The 10,273-nt window shown below is 54.7% G+C and overlaps 1 protein-coding gene across 1 annotated transcript; it reads right to left on the bottom strand.

The window, feature by feature from the left end:
* Positions 1–2,096: 2,096 nt before the first annotated feature.
* On the bottom strand, positions 2,097–6,636 carry DUSP26 (dual specificity phosphatase 26). Its single transcript, XM_049830873.1, has 4 exons — positions 6,327–6,636; positions 3,958–4,230; positions 3,344–3,552; positions 2,097–2,883 (listed from the first exon to the last, which is right to left on the bottom strand). Exons 2-4 carry the CDS (start codon positions 4,134–4,136, stop codon positions 2,684–2,686), a joined length of 588 nt encoding a protein of 195 aa, XP_049686830.1. The 5' UTR covers positions 4,137–4,230; positions 6,327–6,636; the 3' UTR covers positions 2,097–2,683.
* Positions 6,637–10,273: the final 3,637 nt, after the last annotated feature.

Here is a 10,273-nt window from a genome sequence, read left to right as displayed (position 1 = left end):
AGCCCTGCCTTCAAACCCCGCCCCGATCCCCCCCACCCGGCCCCGAATTCCCCCCCCTCCATCCCCTCCCGGAGCCGCCCCCTCGGTAGGTGCAGCGCCGAGCACCCCGGGAATGAGAAAGTCTTCCCCCTCGCCTGGATCCAGGCTGTTCCCGGGTTTTAGGTTCGGACCACGCGCATTTTGGTGATCCTGGTTCCTGGCACCCGCATCCCCGCGGTACGTGCGCCCAAGGGTGCAGCTTTTTGCCAGGTGTGTTTCTACGAAATGCGGGCGGGCGAGGGGCTTTGCTCAAATACGGCTCCATCATCCGGCAGAGATGCTCGGCACGGGAGCCGAGTTTGGAAAACCTGCCTCACCCAGCCCGACCTTGAGTTTGTACCACAAGTTCCCCTTTGGGGGAACTTGCCGGAACGCGCTGAGCTCCCCGTGGCACTCGGGTCTTGGGCAGGGGGTGGTTTTGGATGCGATCGGCATCTCCATCTCCAAACTGTGGACCTGGCGGACTGGACTGGTGACCACGAGGGCAGCCGGACTGGCAGCGTGGGGCTGTGAAATGGCTCCGCATGCCCCAACGTGCCCCGTGTCAGGGATGGCGGTACCCACTGCCGATAACTCCAAGGATCAGGCAGGTTTCTGCCGCCGGTGGCTGACAGTCCTCCTGAAATCGGGGCACTTTCCCACGCTACGCTTTGATCTCCCAACACGGGTGCCTGGCTGCTGCAAGTACGTGGTAAGGTACAGCACACCGCAGGCTCTGCCAGTGATTTCGCTCTCCGGATTAGTTTGCTGATCCTCCAAACGCAATCTCCCCTCGTGCTCGGAGCCTCCCTGATCCCAGCTTTGTCCAACAACAGCCACGCTCTGCATTCAGGGGACGATTAGCAGCAGGCTGCATAAAGGGAGCTTCGCAGCAGCAAGGAACACAAAGCAGAATTGCACAATCAGACAGGAGGCATTTTATACCCCCCAGGACCTTGCCAAGCTGCAATCTCCCCCCCCCCCCCGAAGCTTCTGGCATGTCCGACGGTCCCAGCAGCACCCAGCGTCACTGCAGAGCGTGACCAGTCCCTGCGTGTTGCCCAACACCAGTTCCTCCTTGCCGTGGCGTCTGCAGCCCTTGCTCGGGGTAACCTTGGCCCCGCTGCCAGCGGTCGATCTCTCCTCTCTTCCAGTGCCTTTCTGGGATGGTGCCATGCCCCGAGCACCCCGGGGCACCTCAGGGGCCTGTAAGAGCAGAGTCCCCAGCCCAGGAGCTGTACAACACACACACAGGACACCACAGCTTCTGCAAACTAAAATTTGCCTTCTCTATTGCGCTTGAGCTAAAGGCAGGCGTTCCCCGGAGCAGGATCGCTTGGGGCCACCAGTTAGCAGGAATGGGGTGCTACAGCACCCTCGGTGTGCCCCAAGCCTGGCGGCTCACTCTGCGTGGCCATTGGGCTCCTCTCGCTCTGTATTTACGTGATCTCAGCACAACGTATAGCCAGGAGCCGAGCGGTGCTTCATGCGCTCTCAGGAAGCGGAGGAAGAATGGGGCTATAATAAGAGCGGGCGGACAATGAGCGCTGGCAGCGTGCAGGGGCAGCCCAGCACCCGTGGGGCCACCCAGCACCCACGTGGCCAGTGCCACCACAGGCAATCGCTCCTGGCCTTGGCCACCATCCTGGGGCTCGGCTCGCCCATCCTTTCTGCAAGCGGTGAAGGTGTTTTTCGCAGGCAAAGGGGTTTTTCCCATGTCCCGGTGGACAGCTGGCCCCTCTGCAAGGCTGGGTGGACAGCTTGGTGCCAGCCTTTGGGAGACCGACGTCGCCACCTCGTGATGGATGGTGACCCTGGTGACTGCCAGCAGGGCTCTGGTTTCCACCAGGAATCCCCCCTTTCTGTCCCCACTGCTGGAAAAAAAAGAGTGGGGAGGCCCAGCCCAGGCACTGGGCACCAGTGGGGTCTGACAGGTTCAGCCCCTGGACCGAGGATCTGGAAGGACTTGGGTCCGTCTCAACCCACAGCACTCGGGGTGATGCTCTCCCACCGACTCCTGTGACGGATCTCAGCCTGAGCAGAGCCTAAAGTCTGTCCCAAAGCACGCGAGGGATGGCCAAACTTTTTCCTTAGCGCTGTCTTTATTTTCACAGGTTAACACTAGGCATGGAGGACACCCAAACACTACGACAAAAGGCCCGTTTGCCTGAGCCCACACACCAGACCTAATTCACATTGCTACAACAGACCGAAAACGAATGGGAAACAAGACAAGGAACGCACACAGCTTCAGTCACCTGGGAGGGAAGGACAGGACTGGCTTGGCAAATGCGTCTGCCATGTGGGAGAACAAAGCCTTGAAGGCTTCCTGGAGCCAACAGGGATAGAGTGACCTGAAACGTGGGGCTGAGTCCCTCCGGAGGCATCTTGGAGCGAGCAGGCTGGGAAGGAGGCTATACATTAGGCCTACCTAGGTGGCAAGATTGCAGGTTGAGGGCCTATGCTTTACCACTAGGAATAGCTCACGTGTCTGGGGGACCCCCTTAGCTGAGGGGGAGGCCCAGGGACCAGTTGCGTGTAACCCATTAGCTGCCAAGCGTCTGCACCGTGAGGAAAGCCCCTATCTCTGGCACTCAGCGGGCATCGGGATCAGGTGAGCACGGCACACACAACGCTCCCACCGCACAACCCCTCTCGTCCTCCTTCACGCGCTCCTCTTCAGCCTCAGGGCATTGTCCAGGGCGACCAGCTGGCGCAAGAAACCCCGGTTGGGGATGATGCCGCGGTGGTCCTTGACTGTCTTTATGGCTTCTACAAGGGGCATGTGGTGGCGGATCATGAGGTAGGCGAGGACCAAGGTGGCCGACCTGCTCACCCCGACAGCACAGTGCACAAGGATCCTTCCTGGGGGTAAAAAACAGGGGCTGTGTCGCAGCAGACCAAATATCCCACTTAAAAAAATACTGAGGACCTGTTTGCCATGGTGCATCCTGGAGCAGTGGCTCAGGTGTGCAGCCTCTGGGGTTGGATGTAGGGTCCCAGTTATAGTATGACTGTGATGCACTGAGGTCCCCCCTCTTGGCAAAGGATATCAGTGTATCGTGATCTCCCAAAACAGACTGAATAGGACCAGCCACAGCTCAGGACACAGGCTGGGGCTGTGACCTGGGGGGCCAGTGCTCTCATCTAGCCTGGTCTCTCCTTGGAGGAGGTGATCCAGTGCAGGAGACACCACCCCAGGCTAGAAATACCTTTGTTTTCTAGGATGCTTAGCGATAGGATGTCAATCTAGCTTCCCACCTGCCCGGGGCGTTTCTTTCCATTCCTGCTGCCCACTTCTCTCCCAGAAATCTTTACCACTGACCTTCGTTCAGCGCTTGGTGGATGAAGTCAGCTGCAGGATAAAAGTAGGGGCTCATGTCGAAGGAAGGCGAGTCATGGGCCTCGATGCCCAGGTAGCGGATGCCCGTGCCCTCGTAGTACTCAGCACCCCCCCTCCACTTGCTGTGCGAGGCGTTGAGGATGTGGGTGATGCGCAGGTGAGCCAGCTCACGCCGGTTGGCCGCTATATCTCTGCAAAGAATGAGAAACAGTGCAGAGATACGTAAGTTTAGACTAGTTAAAAGTTTCCAAGGACAGCGTAAGGTCTGTCCTGGACAAACATTTGTGTCTGAGAAAGCTGGATGCAAAGGAAAAATGCCAGACTCTGAAGATTCTTGAATTTTAAGTCAATCTCACAGTCCCTGACTCCACAGACGCTCCACCTTCACCTACCCCACCACAGCAGTGCTCCGAACTCTGCACAGCTGTGCTTATGTCCTTCCTCCTCCTTTGTCCCAATGTACCATACCCATCATGTCCTCCTCTCCCTCACATTTCCCAACCTCCCCCTCCCAGATTTTCCCATTTCACAAAAATAGCCCTGACACCTCCCCCCCCCCCCCCCCGCCCCAGTTCTTGTCCCATTCCGATACATACTGATCGCCCAGGTAGAGTCCTGGCCAGACCTCATCAGCGTGATTACAGGCTGTCTTTCCCGTGTACAGCAACCTTTCAAGCTCAAAGACGCTGAGGATGGGGTGGTTGTTGCGCTCTTCCCGTGAGCCCCGGCTCGGTGACCTGGTGCCATTCCTTGAGAACCTGGACAGGAAAGCCATTGGAGCTGCCGAGACCCACAAGGCATACCTATGGGTTCGTGAAGGCCGGAGAGTGGCCCGGAGGTTGCTTCTGCTGCTGCTGCCACCCACGGTCCTGTTGAAGAAGCAGTGGAGGTGCCATTAGAAGAACTGGGGAGGTCTCGCTCCAGCCCTTTTGTAGAAATACTGGCCCAAAGCAGCCAATTCTCACCTTCCCGATGAGAGGGCTGTGTTGAGTCAGCTACGCAGTGGTTCCCAGTGTGAGACAGTATCACCTACGCTCCCTTCCAAGAAGCAATACTGCTGGGGAGAAGTTTATGATGCCAGGGCTGGTGAGGGAAGCCAGAGAAGCAGCCAGATTGCTGAGTCTCCACAGGCTGAGGTTTTGCTCCAGCCCCACGACTTTGGGTTGAGGCCACATTGGCAAAAGATGTTCTGAACAGGACCACCTTCCTTCTGAGCTGGCTCTGGGGCTTTGCCTGCCAGCGGGACAATGCCAGCTCGAGAACTGACGCTGCCAACCTGTGATCAGCAGCAATGAAAGGCAGCCAGGTCTGGGCAAGCCACCAGGACTGGGGAGGAAAAACCCCCAAACAGGTGGAGGATTCCATATGGCACCACGCAGAGTCTGGCCAGGACCCAGACTCCTACGGACCAGGCACAAAAGCCTGTGGAGAGGGAGAGGCAGGATTAACCCCTCCAAATACACTGGTCCTGCCGCTGCATTTGAACATCGAGGACTGGGTTGGGGTGGGAAGAGTTAATTTCAGGGAATGAGAAAGCTCATTTTACAGAGCGGATCCTCTAGGACACAGCTCTGCTCTCAAGCCTTTAGATCATGCCGATACTTGTCACACATCTGCAAGAAAACTCCCTGGACGGCCTTACCCACAAGGAGCAGTTAACAGTCCCTGCAGCCAGATGTTCGTCAGAGCTGCCTTTTTTTTGCTCGTTTGCTCCTGCCCCACTGACAGAACCCCCCAAACGTGAGAATACAATTCTCTTTCCCACCATCACTGCCGCTCCTCTGAGCTGCCCTGGAAGGTGTCCAAAGAGCATCCCATCACAGCCCACCCCCCCCAGCAGCAGCTCAGCAGTGGCGAGTTGTCTCTGGGACTCGGGGAAGGAAACACAGCGACCTTGGGCTGGCCAGGCTGGATCAGAGCATGTCTGTCTGCTTTGACATTTTGCCTAAGGCGCCGGCCAGCAGCCAACGGTGCAGAAGGAAGAAGCCTCCAGCCATTTCTTGGCAATGTGCAGAGGAGGAAAACATTGCAAGGGCATGGGGAAGCTCAGAGGGAGCCCAGAGACGCTCACGGATGTCTCCCTCCCCACTCCTTGTACCAGTTCAGACCCTGCCTGGCATCCTGGGGTGCTGCACAGAAGAGGTGAGCCCTGCCTGCCCTGCTCATCCCTGGCACCGAGCACACCACAGACCCCCAGCACGGGGTACAGGCCAGATCTCACCCTGACACATCTCCCCTGCCCTGAAGAATTTTGGACTCCTTCACGCTGGGAATTCAGACTTGGCAAACCCCACCTGGAAAAGGCATTCGGCATGGCCGTGTGCCGGGGCCCTTAAACCTTGTGTGACCTTGGCTGCAGCACAGCCACATGCCACCAGCCCCAGGCAGCGTTAAGAAACAAACAGCAGAAGAGTCTGAAAAAAGCAACTGAATCATCCGTCTAAGGCTGTAACTAGCCAAATAGCAGACCCTCTTATTGCTACAGCTGGCTGGGAAAAAAGCAATCCATACCTATCCTGGGATGTAGCTCTGGAAACCTCAGGCCCAAAGCTGGCTTCCAGCACCTCACCCCCAACACCCCCCCCCGCCCCCCCCATGCCAGCCCCCCAAACCGCTGCAGGGGAAGAGAAACTGCCCCACATCCAAGACCTCAGAACAGACCCCAAAGTACTCTTGGCACCCAAAACCCTCACAGGTATCGGCTGTGGCCCCCCCTTTTGGTAGCCAAGCTTGGGGGCTTGCTCCCCACTCCCCCGAGCACACCCATGGCTGCCTCCGGAGCCCCTCTGCCAGTCGTGCCACGCTCGGAGGGAGGGGAGAAAAACAGCCAGAGCCTGCCTAGATGCACAGAGCGAGCTCTGAAGAGGCATCGCTGAACCAGCACAGGCTGCTCAGCCCTGCACACGCCGCAGAGACAGACAGACAGACACGCAGGAGGGAGGAGACGCCCACCCCGTTACTCTACCTTTGGAGGGCTGTGATTTCTCAGCTCAAAGGGAGTGTTGTAGTCAGATCCAGTCGGCCATGTCTTCCTGCCGCTGCCGCCGCTGCTGTAGAAAGGCTGATGTATGAACATCTATTTTAAGCCATGACATGTCCAGAGGCAGGTTTGTTTATATCATGCTGTGCATGGATGGATAAGGGAGGAATGAGGGAGACAGACACAAATGCAGAGATCGCATGCGAGCATGCACAGACTACACATAAGTGCCCATTACTACGCAGACAAACACAACAGCAACAATAACATATCAAAATTCTCCTGCCAGCTTTTCTCTCACTCCTCCTCCAGCAAACCAAAAGCCACAGGCGCACAGAGAAGGAGAGAAGAAAAAGCCGATAAAGTGGTGCTGATGACATGATTACCCATATCATAAATCTGTAGCCATCTCTAGACGATGCTTCTTCGTATTTTTTTTACAGTTGACCTTGTCCTCCCCCCTTGCTAGGGTCTCTTTGGCAGAGCCAGAGCTTGGTGACATTTTCTTTATTTGCTAAGAAAATAAGCTGGGGGCGGGGGGGGGGGATGGATGTATGTGGTGAGATGGCAAACTATTTACAAGTTCATGTCAAAATCAGGGAATGCTTTTTTCATGGGAAAAAAAAGAAAAAAAGAGGAAACTCAAAGGATTGAAGCTTTTTGTTTTGACATTTTCTAAATGACACCATTCATTTCAGAAGTGCTGCAATATTTCAGTTAAACATTTTCCAAGCAGAATATTCTCCCTTTCCCTTTGAAGTGCTGGCTTTCAATTTAAAAGTTTGACTCAAATCAGAAAGTAGGAGTGTGGTGGGAAAAACAACCTGAGGAAGAATCGAAACATGCTGTTCCAGGCCAAACGACACATCCTAAGAAGATTTATGGCATTCCCTCCCCCACTCCTATTTGATTAAAAACCAGGAAAATTTCCTGTTTTGTTTTCAGCTGAACTTGTGTTTATCCCAGGATATAGTCTCAGAAGCTTCAGGGCTGAACTCAGCATCACCAGATACCCATCCTGTCCCACCTGCACCGCGGTATGTACACACAACGAGGTTTAGCTGGGCTTTTTCAACATCGACTGCGGACAGCACGGGTGCCAGGAGTGCAGCCTCAAAGCAGCACACACCTTTCAGTATATCACAGGCCTGTTTTTTCCCCTCATCGTGCATAGCTAAATGACAACGTTGTCAGGAGCTCTACTGGAGGTTAACAGCATACGTGGGTTCAAAAAGACTTCGGAATACATACCTGGATTTCAGATGTCAGCCTTCCCCATGAAGTTCCAGATACGGCTTCAGCCTAGGAAGTTGGTAACGCCCCAGAAGCTGGAGGATATGCTGAGGAAGGCATTTGGGATATGGCCTGCTCTTAACTGCTTTCCCCAAGCAGGAACTGCTGGCCACTGTAGGAGATGGGTACCACGGATGATGGACTTTGTTCCAGTTCCTTTTCACCTGCAGAAATATTTACCCTGTGTTAACAAGTCCCAGGAGAGACCCACATGCCAGACTAACAAAGCCCTCAGAGCTGCAGATCCAGGGGGTCCCCCTAAGCCCTCCTGCCAGCTACACTCACCTGATCCTCAGGGAACAGAGGCTCCAGCTCCATCCATCCCAAATGCTCCTTATCAAACAGCTCTGCTGGGCGAAAACCCCCAGGGTGACTGTGCCCAGCCCTGACTGGCTCCATCTCCACCCGCCACCCTGGGGCAGCAGATGTGACATGTCAGGTAGCTACATTGCCACCAGCTGCAGGCACAGAGAGGCAAAACGACTAGGTACAGCCCCGCGGGCTGGCCAGGAGCAGCCTTCCCCTCTCTTGGCACGGCCTCCAAAAGCTCCTGCCCTCAAGAAATGCTGCTCTGCCGCCAGCTGCCTCTGCTCCAAGGCAACAGGCAGCGAGGAGCGGTTGCTGGTCCCACCCTTTGGCTGCTGTGCAACACATGAGGAGCAGCACCCAGAGACCTGATTGATGGCCTTCCTCCGTGGTTTGGTCCCGCTCCTCGATGCCCGAATTCCCAGGGGCACGCAGGTGACAGCGAGGGACAGACTCCAGGAGGTGCTGGGTGAGGGCTGGCTGCATTGTCCTCGCTGAGCTAGCAGTATTTCCCTGCAGTGTGATGCTGCCAGCCTGGGAAAAGCCTGTCCTGTACCCTGAACAAGGGGTTTGATTCCACTTCCCTGCAGAAAGGTTGAGCGTTTCACTTCTGCCCGGCCGCGCTCCTCCAAAAAGCAGGTGCTGAGTGATCTACAAGGAAATTTGCTCCTTCACAGCTCTCCGAGATGCCTTTAACGTGGACAAGCAGAGACCCTCTCCCTCCCCTGCACCAAGGAATTACATACCCAGTAGTCTGTAAAATGTGCTTCTAAACAGAAATGCCTGCAACCCCCATCACAAAAGGTTAAATCCGAATTTAAAAAAAAAACTACACGGAATAAAATTAGGTGGATAAATGTTTTGGCAGAGCATCGCCTGCAGGGAACTTACTGGTCATTTAAACAGAGGATTAGTAGTTGTTATGTTTTTATTCCAATAATAATACTGGAATTGCTTTGTAAAGCAGCCAGAAGTCCCCAACAAAGCCAGTGAATGCTTCTTAGATAATGAAATTTCAGATGCTTTGAAATGCCTGGGCAGCTGCATCAAGGAAAAGTGTCAGCAATCTATCTTTTTTATAAGAGAAGTTCTTCAGACACAAACCAGACCTCTTTGTCTCACCTCCTCTCCTTGTTTTCCATAAACATCAGTGCTGTAGCAGAGACTGAGCTGCTCCTTGCTCCCTGGAAGGATTTATCAGCTCAGTACATTGCTTCTGAAGCTCCTGTCCTTGAAGACAAGAAGCCACTCAGGGCTCTGGAACTGGTCTGCAGGCTTAGCAGGGGCACAAACACTGTTTTGGGCTTTGTTTTGACTTTCACATAGATCTTCTTCAGTTTCCCCACCTCCTTCTAATTACCCCAGGTCAGAGTCCTGTCTCTCACCAGTTTTGCCCTGAAGGGCCCCGAGAAGCAAAAACCACTCTGAGAACTAATCGCCAAGGCACAGGGAGAGAATTTTTAAAAGACAACCCCCAAAACTCCCTCTCCTCCTGGCAGCGATTCTCTCAAAGCTGTTCCCTCCAGGAAGCATCCAGCTGCAGGACGGCACACAAAGGTGTCCTGCAACCTCACTTCCCTGCAAGTTTTATCACTCCGTGATGCCTGAGCCCACTAACTGAGAAGGATCATCTGGTCCTTGGCAGATAAAGAAAATGTGGGAGCACAGCTACAGACACACAGAGAGGCTGGGTCTGGCTTCCCCCAGTGACGGGCACCACCGCAGAGAGTACCCAAAGGGCTGGATAGCTTAAGGATAGCACTGGCAGAGGTTTCCTAAATCCTCTGACTGGCAGACTTGCCTGCTGTGGGGGTGCTGCTGTTACAACAGCGGGGGGATGCTGGCACAGGCAGCTGTGATATCCCTATATCTCAGCTATTGTCAAAAACTGCTGTGCAGAGCAGGCCTGCGGCACTGAGGATGGAGCAGCTGTTTTCAGCTCAATTAGGGATGAAATCGGCTCCCGGTAGAATAAGCAGAGCACCCGCAGCACCCAGCTCTTCCCCCTTCCCCTAGGCTGAGCTTGGAGCGGGGAAGAATCAGGGCTGGGGTCTGCAAAACCCACACGTGAGCTAAGATGAAGGGCTGCTTGGGAAAATTCACAGATCCAACCACTGGAGGCTGCTCTGGTTATACATAAATCACCACCGTGTGCATTGTCAGGCATGGAAAACTCATCACAAGGAAATAAAGGGCAGCGGTTAGAGTTTCGGAGCTGCTGTTTCCTGGCTTTATACTCCCCATGCATGCAAATGCACCATGGTCTTCACAGCTCTATTTTAAAGATCAGAGATCAACCACTTCACGCACTAAATGCTGCATGTCCAAAAGCC

Source organism: Accipiter gentilis, chromosome 28 (genome assembly GCF_929443795.1).
Source record: "Accipiter gentilis chromosome 28, bAccGen1.1, whole genome shotgun sequence".
Classification (NCBI taxonomy): domain Eukaryota; kingdom Metazoa; phylum Chordata; class Aves; order Accipitriformes; family Accipitridae; genus Astur; species Astur gentilis.
Note: the sequence above shows the minus strand (reverse complement) of the source record. Positions and strands in the feature narration are given on the sequence as shown.